Below are 14,894 nucleotides of genomic sequence, written 5' to 3'. Positions count from 1 at the left end.
ATCCCACCTTCCCTTTACACCTCTCACTCTGACACATACACCATCCCACCTTCCCTTTACACCTCTCCCTCACTCTGACACATACACCATCCCACCTTCCCTTTACACCTCTCCCTCACTCTGACACATACACCATCCCACCTTCCTTTTACCCCTCTCACTCTGACACATACACCATCCCACCTTCCCTTTACACCTCTCCCTCACTCTGACACATACACCATCCCACCTTCGCTTTACACCTCTCCCTCACTCTGACACATACACCATCCCACCTTCCCTTTACACCTCTCCCTCACTCTGACACATACACCATCCCACCTTCCCTTTACACCTCTCCTCAATCATGACACATACACCATCCCACCTTCCCTTTACACCTCTCCCTCACTCTGACACATACACCATCCCACCTTCCCTTTACACCTCTCACTCTGACACATACACCATCCCACCTTCCCTTTACACCTCTCCCTCACTCTGACACATACACCATCCCACCTTCCCTTTACACCTCTCACTCTGACACATACACCCTCCCACCTTCCCTTTACACCTCTCCCTCACTCTGACACACACACCATCCCACCTTCCCTTTACACCTCTCACTCCGACACATACACCATCCCACCTTCCCTTTACACCTCTCACTCTGACACATACACCATCCCACCTTCCCTTTACACCTCTCCCTCACTCTGACACACACACCATCCCACCATCCCTTTACACCTCTCCCTCACTCTGACACACACACCATCCCACCATCCCTTTACACCTCTCCCTCACTCTGACAGACACACCATCCCACCTTCCCTTTACACCTCTCACTCTGACACATACACCATCCCACCTTCCCTTTACACCTCTCACTCTGACACATACACCATCCCACCTTCCCTTTACACCTCTCCCTCACGCTGACACACACACCATCCCACCATCCCTTTACACCTCTCCCTCACTCTGACAGACACACCATCCCACCTTCCCTTTACACCTCTCACTCTGACACATACACCATCCCACCTTCCCTTTACACCTCTCACTCTGACACATACACCATCCCACCTTCCCTTTACACCTCTCCCTCACGCTGACACATACACCATCCCACCTTCCCTTTACACCTCTCCCTCACTCTGACACACACACCATCCCACCTTCCCTTTACACCTCTCCCTCAGTCTGACACATACACCATCCCACCTTCCCTTTACAACTCTCCCTCACTCTGACACATACACCATCCCACCTTCCCTTTACACCTCTCACTCTGACACATACACCATCCCACCTTCCCTTTACACCTCTCCCTCACTCTGACATGTACACCATCCCACCTTCCCTTTACACCTCTCACTCTGACACATACACCCTCCCACCTTCCCTTTACACCTCTCCCTCACTCTGACATATACACCAACCCACCTTCCCTTTACACCTCTCCCTCACTCTGACACATACACCATCCCACCTTCCCTTTACACCTTTCACTCTGACACACACACCATCCCACCTTCCCTTTACACCTCTCACTCTGACACATACACCATCCCACCTTCCCTTTACACCTCTCACTCTGACACACACACCATCCCACCTTCCCTTTACACCTCTCCCTCCCTCTGACACACACACCATCCCACCTTCCCTTTACACCTCTCACTCTGACACATACATCATCCCACCTTCCCTTTACACCTCTCACTCTGACACATACACCATCCCACCTTCCCTTTACACCTCTCACTCTGACACATACACCATCCCACTCTGTCTGCTCTGCTATCCTCTTCTACTCTGTTGGGCTTGTTCCCCCCCTCTCTCTTTTGTCATCTGTTATTCTTTCTCTCACGTCTGTGATCTATGGATACATTGTTCCTCGTTAGAAACGGTTAGAGGCAGAACGTTTCTCATCTGTTGTTCAGCCTGGCACAGAGAGAGAGCCTAACACTCTCGCAAAGGGATCTGAAGGAAGTATGGAACCCATTTAAATGTCAACATCAACCACGGTCGCCTTTTAGGTGGTAGGAATAAAAGGAAAAGTTAGTGTGCCATAAGAGCAAACACTTCCTGGTCAATTAAGTGTACCTCAGTAAGACCTCCCTTGAGAAGTAGTTTCACACAAACACTATTTACAGGCAGGGGGCAGAGGGCATCCCTTATCCAGAAAAACAACAGATAACTAGAACCCACGTGTTCACAGCTGGGAGATTCTTGAAAAGCTGCAGCTAAAGGCAGAGGTTTGTTTCCCAGGTGGTGAAAATGAACCATTCTAACTATCAGAACAAAAGAGGATTATTTATGTAAGCTCCCTAAGCTAATGCCTAGGCTTAAGCTCGGCAGGCTAACTCAGTCTTGTGGCACACACATGACCCTGGTTAAAACCCAGTCTGTCACATATGCGTCACCCAACTAAAAAGAGAATAATGAGGGCAGTGCCATTTTTTAAAAGTCATATGCATTATTTTGTGTATTTGAATACATTTTGGCATCCTGTGTGTGAATGTGTGAGTCATGCATGTTAGTGTGAGTGTCAGTGTGAACTCACTGTAAACTGGATCTGACAGCCTCCCATGATGTAATCCAGGAAGGAGTGCATCTTGATGATCTGTGGATGGGAGACAGCAGTTGAGGGCGGGGACCTCAGCTACCCACAGTGAGAATTGGCACCAATCACTTGGGGATGACATGACAGACACAGTAACTGACCACTTAGGAACATCTTATCCCTTATTCCAGCCAATTACAAAGCAGCTAGTTTAGCATGTTAGCCATTAGCTTTGAGAAAGCAGCTGGCTGTGGGTGTTGTTCATTATGTCTCTGTTACAACTGGTGTCACATGTTGGCCAGTGTTGGGAAATATCAGAGAGGAAGAAGTGGGGATTTACTCCGGCCAAAATCTGTCTACGTGAGATAAGCCTTTTTTTGGTCTATGTGAGTGTGTCGAATTACGAGGCTTATTTAATCTAACAGAAGTTAAATAATGTTTAGGCTGTTACAAATTATATAAGTGGATGAACATGGCATTCCGGCAACTTTAGGAAATACGACTTAGTTGTGCCTGTTGTTCACACACGTATCTGCCCTCTCATTAGCTAGAATCCTTCCACTTTATCTCGCCTCCTCCCACCTGCCTCCCATCTTTGAGAACATGGAAACTCAGCAAAAAAAGAAACGTCCTCTCACTGTCAACTGCGTTTTTTTTTCAACAAACTTAATTAACGTGCAAATATTTGTTTAAACATAACAAGATTCAACAACTGAAACATAAACCACACAAGTTCCACAGACATGTGACTAACAGAAATTGAATAATGTGTCCTCCTCCTGGACTGCACCAGATTTGCCAGTTCTTGCTGTGAGATGTTACCACACTCTTCCACCAAGGCACCTGCAAGATCCTGGACATTTCTGGGTAAATTGTCCCTCACCCTCTGATCCAACAGGTCCCAGACGTGCTCAATGGGATTGAGATCCGGGCTGTATGAGATCCAAGCAGTATGGCTGGTGGCATTGTCCTGCTGGAGGGTCATGTCAGAATGAGCCTCCACGAAGGGTACCACATGAGGGAGGAGGATGTCTTCCATGTAACGCACAGCGTTAAGATTGCCTGCAATGACAACAAGCTCAGTCTGATGATGCTGCAACACATCCCCCAAGACTACTACAGACCCTCCACCTCCAAATCGATCCCGCTCCAGAGTACAGGCCTCGTGTAACACTCAGTGAAGAGCACTTTTTGCCAGCCCTGTCTGGTCCAGCGACGGTGGGTTTGTGCCCATAGGTGACGTTGTTGCCGGTGATGTCTGGTGAGGACCTGCCTTACAACAGGTCTACAAGCCCTCAGTCCAGCCTCTCTCAGCCTATTGCGGACAGTCTGAGCACTGATGGAGGGATTGTGCGTTCCTGGTGTAACTCGGGCAGTTGTTGTTGCCATCCTGTACCTGTCCCACAAGTGTTGTCATGTCTGCATGTTCATTAATTGTTTATGATTCATTGAACAAGCATGGGAAACCGTGTTTAAACCCTTTACAATGAAGATCTGTGAAGTTGTTTGGATTTATACTAATTACCTTTGAAAGACAGAGTCCTGAAAAAAGGACATTTATTTTTTTGCTGAGTTTATTTCCTTTGTTGGAGCGGTCACTCGACTATCTTCTCAATATAATAGATCATCTTGGTAAGTAGCAATCTGCCAATAAAGACACTGAGAAAGGCCAGCACTTATTTAATGGGAATATGTCTGCATTTAAAAACAACATTAGCTATTCCACAGTGTTTCCATGCAGACATAGTTGTCCCCAAAATTACACAAATTTTAAGGTCATCCGTGGGTTCAGCAGATGGAAGAAATGTCATATTAGTCAGATTCCATCTGATCACAACCGTCTTTCACATCCATAACAGCAACAGGATGATAAATGTTCTGGAACCGTCTGCCAATGAGACTTAGACATCAGGTTAGAGAAAGTGGTGGGCGGAGGAAGGATGGAATGAGGGTGTGAATGAGAGAGAGTCGTGAATCACCTTGCACTGATTGAGAATGACGATACCAGAGTTCTTGTAATTCTTCTTCTTCATCTGATACTTGGGGTTTATACACTCCCATTGGACCTGGCGTTGATCAAATATAAAAACACACTATCACAATAGGTACAGTATCATCCCTACAGTATGTGACTTGGTGGCGGGAGACTGACTGTGCTAAACAGAGATGAAAAAAATCATTTAAAAAATGACAGGATTGATAGACTATATAATCCCATGGGATAACATGGAGCGATGGTAGTGGAGGCCAGACAATGGAGTGAAAGAAAGCAATATGATCCACAGCAATGAGAAGATGCAAGGAAATGGAACTGTGGAGCGTGTTAGGGAGAATAATTAGCAAATCCAAGCAACAACAGCCTGACGAGGTTTGGTTTCAGGATCATTTGTTCATCACTAATGAGGGGAGCGTTATCCATTCATGCCTGTACAGATTAGCTCAGTCGTTTCAATCTGCTGCTCAAAAACAGAAAACAACTCCTGTGTTGAAATCCAACACTTTTCCTCTAAGGGTCATGGGAGAGAAAAAACGAAACATCAGTCACCTAATCGTCTCAGGGACAGGCTGTCCGTGCTGTTCTCTGTCGTTCTCTTCAGCTCACAAAACCGATTATATAACCATTATCATAAAAGTGGATACCTAACTAGTTGTAGCTCCATGAATGATTAGCAGATAATGGGTAAAAAAACTAGATATCTCCATCAGCCAAATCACCAATTTCAGTAGGAGTCAAAAGCCCCTGTGTATCCTACAGCATATGTGGCATTGGAGTCTAATGAAATGGGCCGTACTGTAACAGGTTTAATGCCAGCAGTCTTCTTAAATTCCATGAAGGAGCCAATTAGTGGTGTGACCGGCCTTTAAAAGCTTGCTGCGTTTGAGGCCCGAGCACCGTAGGGTTTATTTAAACTACGAAGTGAGCCACATTGTAATATAATTAGCCTAGAAGCCTCAGCCTGGAGCTCCTTTTGTGTGCTAATGAAGACACAGCTGTCTGCCTGGACCAGACGGCGTGATGAAGGAGAGGCGTCCAGCGTTGTACGGCAGTACGGGTTGTCACCTGTCATCCTCACCATGAACGTCGACTAATTAAATGCATTCTTTCTTGTTCTTGTTCCAAGGGAAGCTGTTCGGTTTGCAAAACTCTGGACATTAGGTAAAAACTTAAAATGTCTTAAAACAGTCTCCTCAAACTCTCTCTTTAAGTGGTGATGAAGGCTGATCTCTATTAAAAGAGTAAAAGTGCCTTCAATTGAAATCAAGGTTAAGTACCCTTTGACCTTTCAGGGCTGCAGTTCCGTTATCATTTTACAGACATACTCATCATAAATGTAGATGAAAATACAAGTTATACACATGGAATTATAGATATACCTTTCCTTAATGCAACCGCTGTGTCAGATTTCAAAAAAACTTTACGGAAAAAGCAAACCATGCAATAATCTGAGATGGCACCCAGAAAATAAATAAAATTATCCGCCAGGTTGGAGTCAACAGAAACCAGAAATCACATTATAAATATTCCCTTACCTTTGATGATCTTCATCAGAATGCACTCCCAGGAATCCTAGTTCCACAATAAATGCTTGATTTGTTCGATAATGTCCATTATTTATGTCCAAGTAGCTACTTTTGTTAGGGCTTAGGTATACAAAACGCTCGTGCAGGTCCATCCGAATGTCGGACAAAAACTTCTAAAAGTTATAGTACAGGTCGAAGAAACTTGTCAAACTAAGTATAGAATCAATCTTTAGGGTGTTGTGGAGAGTTCTCCAACTGGAGAATTCCTTTGTGTGTAGAGTTTGGATTTCATCTCAGGTTTTGCCTGCCATATGAGTTCTGTTATACTCACGGACATCATTCAAACAGTTTTAGAAACTTCAGAGTGTTTTCTATCCAATATTAATAATAATATGCATATATTAGCAACTGGGACTGAGGAGCAGGCCATTTACTCTGGGCACCTCTGGGCAACTTTCATCCAAGCTACTCAATACTGACCCTGCAGCCATAAGAAGTAAGGTAAGGGTTATGGTTAAGGTTAGGGTGAGGGTAGGGGTTAAGGTCAAGGTCAAGGTTAAGGTCACATCCCCCAGAGAGAGGAAGCTACCCTCTGGTCACATCCCCCAGAGAGAGGAAGCTACCCTCTGGTCACATCCTCCAGAGAGAGGAAGCTACCCTCTGGTCACATCCCCCAGAGAGAGGAAGCTACCCTCTGGTCACATCCCCCAGTGAGAGGAAGCTACCCTCTGGTCACATCCTCCAGAGAGAGGAAGCTACACTCTGGTCACATCCCCCAGAGAGAGGAAGCTACCCTCTGGTCACATCCTCCAGAGAGAGGAAGCTACCCTCTGGTCACATCCCCCAGAGAGAGGAAGCTACCCTCTGGTCACATCCCCCAGAGAGAGGAAGCTACCCTCTGGTCACATCCCCCAGAGAGAGGAAGCTACCCACTGGTCACTTCCCCCAGAGAGAGGAAGTTACCCTCTGGTCACATCCCCCAGAGAGAGGAAGCTACCCTCTGGTCACATCCCCCAGAGAGAGGAAGCTACCCTCTGGTCACATCTCCCAGAGAGAGGAAGCTACCCTCTGGTCACATCCCCCAGAGAGAGGACACTAACCTCTGGTCACATTCCCCAGAGAGAGGACGCTACCCTCTGGTCACATCCCCCAGAGACAGGACACTACCCTCTGGTCACATCCCCCAGGAAGAGGACACTAGCCTCTGGTCACATCCCCCAGAAAGAGGACACTACCCTCTGGTTGGATGAAAACAAATCTCCAGTCGGCAACCCACATGAGCTCTGCCTCTCTAACCCACTTTCTCTCTGCTCTGACATATCATCTGGAGAGACATACATTGCAGTGAGTACAGAATCATATCAGAGTGTGATTCCTACAGTCTGAGAAGTCTTAGGTATATAATAATGACCATGTTTCACATTGTATAAATGATTGGAGACAAGCGCAGGAATACGTAATAGGGGGTTTTAATACTCCACCCAAATTACACAACATGCCATGAAAGGCAGGACAAAGCCCAAAACAAACACGTATACAAACACACAGGGATGTAACCCAAACAACAGGACGGGGTTAAACCTCTAATAAATACAAAGGACGAGACCCAGAATAACAATGCACGGGATGAGACCAGTAATTGCACTGCACGGGATGAGACCAGTAATTACACTGCACAGGATGAGACCAGTAATTACACTGCACGGGATGAGACCAGTAATTAAACTGCACGGGATGAGACCAGTAATTACACTGCAAGGGATGAGACCAGTAATTACACTGCACGGGATGAGACCAGTAATTACACTGCACGGGATGAGACCAGTAATTACACTGCACGGGATGAGACCAGTAATTACACTGCACGGGATGAGACCAGTAATTACACTGCACCGGATGAGACCAGTAATTACACTGCACGGGATGAGACCAGTAATTACACTGCACGGGATGAGACCAGTAATTACACTGCACGGGATGAGACCAGTAATTACACTGCACGGGATGAGACCAGTAATTACACTGCACGGGATGAGACCAGTAATTACACTGCATGGTATGAGACCAGTAATTACACTGCACAGGATGAGACCAGTAATTACACTGCACGGGATGAGAGGAGTGCGTAATTAGACAGTTCAGTGAAGCCTAGAAGGCCGGTGATGTAGAACTCCGGAACTGGTGCAGGAAGGAGCAGCAGTACTGAGGGAATCCGTGACAGGCATCTAGAAATGGTCATTTTACAAACCTGATTGATGCCTTCGCTACCTAAAAGAAAAACAACCAACACCATCTAAAAGAAACAGCCAACCCCACTTATAAACTCGCACAAAACCTGTACAACCTACCTGTCTCCCATCCATTGCCCCTCTCATCTCTTTGAATGTGGCCTGATATTCACCAATATAGTCGTGCTTCCCATTGGAGTCCCAGTCCCACACTGTGCACTGAGAGAGAGAGAGAGAGAGAGAGAGAGAGAGAGAGAGAGAGAGAGAGAGAGAGAGAGAGAGAGAGAGAGAGAGAGAGAGAGAGAGAGAGAGAGAGAGAGAGAAAGAGTAGGTTAGAAAAGTGACTTTAGTTAATGATCAAATACTGCGGTGTCAATATGTACATATCACCTAACCCATCTGTGAATGCTGCAGTTGAACAAGATCTCCAGACTGAATGTGACCAACTATGTGGTGTCATGTAGATTCTGGTTGAAAGCTCTTCCCCTGGTGTTCACACTCGTTACAACTCACCGGGACCAGTTTCAGAACTAGAGCAGACTCCCCTGTGATGCTTCTCCATTAATAAATCAGTAAGGCGACATTGCTGGAGTTTTAATGGTCTCATGAAATATAGAATTGAGGATGTGAAAGGCTTTTGACATAAGACAGAGAGAGAGAACATTGAATTTGTGTGTATATGTTTATTTTGTTTAACATTATACATTTTTAAATTCATTATTACACTTAATTTCTAAGCACACGTTTCATCATAATTTCTTATAAAAAGATCAGTCAGTGGTATTTTGCAGAGGGGGAACACTAACTGGACCAGGCAAAAGCCCCTTCCTTCTGTAGCTCAGTTGGTAGAGCATGGCGCTTGTAATGCCAGGGTAGTGGGTTCGATCCCCGGGACCACCCATACGTAGAATGTATGCACACATGACTGTAAGTCGCTTTGGATAAAAGCGTCTGCTAAATGGCATATATTATTATTATTATTATAACCCCCTCCCTTTTCTCCTTAGTAAGTGGTTTCTTCCAAGGTGCGCCACTGAGCAAAGATATGCTAGGCAGGTCGCTAGATACTCTTGTGCGTGCAGACAGTATCGGAGGAGAGGAGGAGAGAGAGGAGAGAGGAGGAGAGAGAGTGTTGAGTTACAAGCACAGCGTTTGATTTGATTTTAGCTGCCAGTGATGGGCAGAACTCGCAGGAGGTATGTTTGCAAATCGTTGTCCGGGTCGTTGTCCCGTTGGAAGGTGAACCTTCACCCCAGTCTGAGGTCCTGAGAGACACTTGGCATTCAGGCTAAAGAGTTCAATCTTGGTTTCATCAGACCAGATAATCTTGTTTCTCAGAGAATCTTGTTTCTCATGGTCTGAAAGTCTTTAGCTGCCTTTTAGCAAACTCCAAGCGGCCTTTTATATGCCTTTTACTGAGGAGTGGCTTCCGTCTGGCCACTCTACCATAAAGGCCTGATTGGTGGAGTGCTGCAGAGATGGTTGTCCTTCTGGAAGGTTCTCCCTTCTCTACAGAGGAACTCTGGAGCTCTGTCAGAGTCACCATCGGGTTCTTGGTTACCTCCCTGAACAAGGCCTTTCTCCCCCGATTGCTCAGTTTGGCCGGGCGTCCAGCTCTAGGAAGAGTCTTGATGGTTAAGAATGATGGAGGACACTGTGTTCTTGGGGACCTTCAATGCTGCAGAATTTTTTTGGTAAACTTCCCCAGATCTGTGCCTCGACACAATCCTGTCTCGGAGCTCTATGGACAATTCCTTTGACCTCATGGCTTGTTTTATGCTCTGACATACACTGTCAACTGTGGGACACAAGTGTGTGCCTTTCCAAATCAATTTAATTTACCACAGATGGACTCCAATGAAGTTGTAGAAACATCTCAAGGATGATTAATGGAAACAGGATGCACCTGAGCTCAATTTCGAGTCTCATAGCAAAGGGTCCTAATACTTATGTAACTAAGGTATTTCTGTTTTTTACTTTTAATAAACTTGCAACATTTCTAAAAACTGTTTTCGCTTTGTCAATATGGGGTATTGTGTGTAGGTTGATGAGTATTTGTATTTATTTAAATATTTTAAAAATAAGGCTGTAAAGTAACAAAATGTGGAAAAAGGAATGGGGTCTGAATACTTTCCGAATGCACTGTATATACAGTAACAGTGTGGCAGTTGTCCAAACTCCTACGGCATAACATTTGTCATAGAATCAATGTGGATCATTCATTAAAATGACATTTGAACAGGTGAACAGGTAAGCTTAGATAGCCTTCTTTTTTCACTTCTTTTTTTTTGTACATATAATTAGACATAATGATTATTGTTGTTCGAAAAATACTAAATCCTCAGAATTCCAGAGGGGGGGCTGGCCAGTCCCACACACACACACACAGCCTTCATCCTCACGTACCTCTAAAATAATGGCTGCATGACGCCACTGTTCGTGTGTGTGTGTGTGTGTGTGTGTGTGTGTGTGTGTGTGTGTGTGTGTGTGTGTGTGTGTGTGTGTGTGTGTGTGTGTGTGTGTGTGTGTGTGTGTGTGTGTGTGTGTGTGTGTGTGTGTGTGTGTGTGTGTGTGTGTGTGTGTGTGTGTGTGTGTGTGTGTGTGTGTCTAGGTTTCACGTGGATCATGGATAAATAAACTGACCTCTGACCCTCATTTGGCCATTAGCTATGCTGAACATTCATCTATGATACACATTCACTACAGTGGCCATTCCAGGACAGCCTCCTACATCCATGGTTGTGTCAAGTGTCAGAACCGTGGCCTTGTAATGTCTGTTTAATGAATGTGTGTTCAATTAATGCTCTTGTATTATACAGTTTGTGATAAGGAGGTTAACCTGAGCGAACATTAACAGCATCTTGTGAAAAGTCCCATTGGAGGGGAAGATATTTTATTATCCATTAAAACTAGAGGCATATTAACTCCACAGGGAATCATTCACTATCACTGCTTCTGAAACCCACCCACCAACATCCACCCACCCACACCCCTAACACATATCCATCCACACCCCTAACACACATCCACCCACCCACACCCCTAACACATATCCATCCACACCCCTAACACACATCCACCCACCCACACCCCTAACACATATCCATCCACACCCCTAACACACATCCACCCACACCCCTAATACATATCCATCCACACCCCTAACACATATCCACCCACACCCCTAATACATATCCATCCACACCCCTAACACATATCCATCCACACCCCTAACACACATCCACCCACACCCCTAATACATATCCATCCACACCCCTAACACACATCCATCCACACCCCTAATACATATCCACCCACACCCCTAACACATATCCATCCACACCCCTAACACATATCCATCCACACCCCTAACACACATCCATCCACACCCCTAACACATATCCATCCACACCCCTAATACATATCCATCCACACCCCTAACACATATCCATCCACACCCCTAACACACATCCATCCACACCCCTAATACATATCCACCCACACCCCTAACACATATCCATCCACACCCCTAACACATATCCATCCACACCCCTAACACACATCCATCCACACCCCTAATACATATCCACCCACACCCCTAACACATATCCATCCACACCCCTAATACATATCCATCCACACCCCTAACACACATCCATCCACACCCCTAATACATATCCACCCACACCCCTAATACATATCCATCCACACCCCTAACACACATCCATCCACACCCCTAATACATATCCATCCACACCCCTAATACATATCCATCCACACCCCTAACACATATCCACCCACACCCCTAATACATATCCATCCACACCCCTAACACATATCCACACACACCCCTAATACATATCCATCCACACCCCTAATACATATCCATCCACACCCCTAACACATATCCATCCACACCCCTAACACATATCCACCCACACCCCTAACACATATCCATACACACCCCTAACACATATCCATACACACCCCTAATACATATCCATCCACACCCCTAATACATATCCATCCACACCCCTAACACATATCCACACACACCCCTAATACATATCCATCCACACCCCTAATACATATCCACCCACACCCCTAACACACATCCACCCACCCACAACCCTAACACACATCCACCGACCCACACCCTTAACACACATCCACCCACCCACACCCCTAACACATATCCATCCACACCCCTAACACACATCCACCCACCCACACCCCTAATACATATCCATCCACACCCCTAACACATATCCATCCACACCCCTAATACATATCCATCCACACCCCTAACACATATCCATCCACACCCCTAACACACATCCACCCATCCACACCCCTAACACATATCCATCCACGCCCCTAACACACATCCATCCACACCCCTAACACACATCCATCCATCCACACCCCTAACACATTATGGTCTACCATTATGATGCTACCATTATGGTCTACTATTATGATGCTACATTATGGTCTACTATTATGATGCTACATTATGGTCTACTATTATGATGCTACATTATGGTCTACTATTATGATCCTACATTATGGTCTACTATTATGATGCTACATTATGGTCTACTATTATGATGCTACATTATGGTCTACTATTATGATGCTACATTATGGTCTACTATTATGATGCTACCATTATGGTCTACTATTATGATGCTACCATTATGGTCTACTATTATGATGCTACCATTATGGTCTACTATTATGATGCTACCATTTTGGTCTACCATTATGATGCTACCATTATGATCTACTATTATGATGCTACCATTATGGTCTACTATTATGATGCTACCATTATGGTCTACCATTATGATGCTACCATTATGGTCTACTATTATGATGCTACTATTATGATGTTACTATTATGAGGCTACTATTATGATGCTACCATTATGGTCTACTATTATGATTCTACTATTATGATGTTACTATTATGAAGCAACTATTATGATGTTACTATTATGATGTTACTATTATGATGCTACTATTATGATGCTACTATTATGATGTTACTATTATGATGTTACTATTATGATGCTACTATTATGATGCTACTATTATGATGTTACTATTATGATGCTACTATTATGATGTTACTATTATGATGTTACTATTATGATGCTACTATTATGATGTTACTATTATGATGCTACTATTATGATGCTACTATTATGATGTTACTATTATGATGTTACTATTATGATGCTACTATTATGATGCTACTATTATGATGCTACTATTATGATGTTACTATTATGATGTTACTATTATGAGGCTACTATTATGAGGCTACTATTATGATGCTACTATTATGATGTTACTATTATGATGTTACTATTATGGTCTACTATTATGATGCTACCATTATGGTCTACTATTATGAGGCTACTATTATGATGCTACTATTATGATGTTACTATTATGATGTTACTATTATGAGGCTACTATTATGATTCTACTATTATGATGTTACTATTATGATGCTACTATTATGATGTTACTATTATGATGCTACCATTATGGTCTACTATTATGATGCTACCATTATGGTCTACCATTATGATGCTACCATTATGGTCTACTATTATGATGCTACCATTATGCGCCACTATTATGATGCTACCATTATGGTCTACTATTATGATGCTACCATTATGGTCTACTATTATGATGCTACTATTATGATGCTACTATTATGATATTACTATTATGATTCTACTATTATGATGTTACTATTATGAAGCAACTATTATGATGCTACTATTATGATGCTACTATTATGATGTTACTATTATGATGTTACTATTATGATGCTACTATTATGATGCTACTATTATGATGTTACTATTATGATGCTACTATTATGATGCTACTATTATGATGTTACTATTATGATGTTTCTATTATGATGCTACTATTATGATGTTTCTATTATGATGTTACTATTATGAGGCTACTGTTATGATGCTACTATTATGATGTTACTATTATGGTCTACTATTATGGTCTACTATTATGATGTTACTATTATGATGTTACTATTATGATGTTACTATTATGATGTTTCTATTATGATGCTACTATTACGATGTTTCTATTATGATGCTACTATTATGATGTTTCTATTATGATGCTACTATTATGATGTTTATATTATGATGCTACTATTATGATATTACTATTATGATGTTACTATTATGATGCTACTATTATGATGCTACTATTATGATGTTACTATTATGATGTTACTATTATGAGGCTACTATTATGATGTTACTATTATGATGTTACTATTATGATGCTACTATTATGAGGCTACTATTATGATGTTACTATTATGGTGCTAGTTGGCAAGACAGCATAGGACTCACCATGCCCCACTGGATGACCAATCCCAACAGACAAAGAGGAAGCTCTTTCCCTGAGACCACTGGTTGTTAAGCAGTGGCTCTGTATAATTTGAATATTTATTTCAAAAGGGTTTGCTGATACTGTGGGTGGAGTTAATATTGGTAGCAATATGGTCAGACAGTTTCTTAGCCTTCAACGTT

The 14,894-nt window shown here is 43.4% G+C and overlaps 1 protein-coding gene across 2 annotated transcripts in view; it reads right to left on the bottom strand.

The window, feature by feature from the left end:
* The window catches only part of LOC124023814 (copine-4), a 90,437-nt gene that overhangs the window by 18,028 nt on the left and 57,515 nt on the right, over positions 1-14,894 (bottom strand). Inside the window, exons 8-10 of one of the 2 annotated variants that reach the window (XM_046338026.1) lie at positions 8,425-8,523; positions 4,534-4,620; positions 2,555-2,614 (exon numbers count right to left, since the gene is read on the bottom strand). In XM_046338026.1, coding sequence (XP_046193982.1) covers positions 2,555-2,614; positions 4,534-4,620; positions 8,425-8,523 — 246 coding nt within the window. The remainder of the gene's footprint in view (positions 1-2,554; positions 2,615-4,533; positions 4,621-8,424; positions 8,524-14,894) is intronic. The other variant, XM_046338027.1, reaches the window with a different exon arrangement.

The sequence above is a fragment of the Oncorhynchus gorbuscha genome, unplaced genomic scaffold, assembly GCF_021184085.1.
Source record: "Oncorhynchus gorbuscha isolate QuinsamMale2020 ecotype Even-year unplaced genomic scaffold, OgorEven_v1.0 Un_scaffold_1680, whole genome shotgun sequence".
NCBI lineage: Eukaryota > Metazoa > Chordata > Actinopteri > Salmoniformes > Salmonidae > Oncorhynchus > Oncorhynchus gorbuscha.
This window is presented reverse-complemented; position numbering and strand designations above follow the sequence as displayed.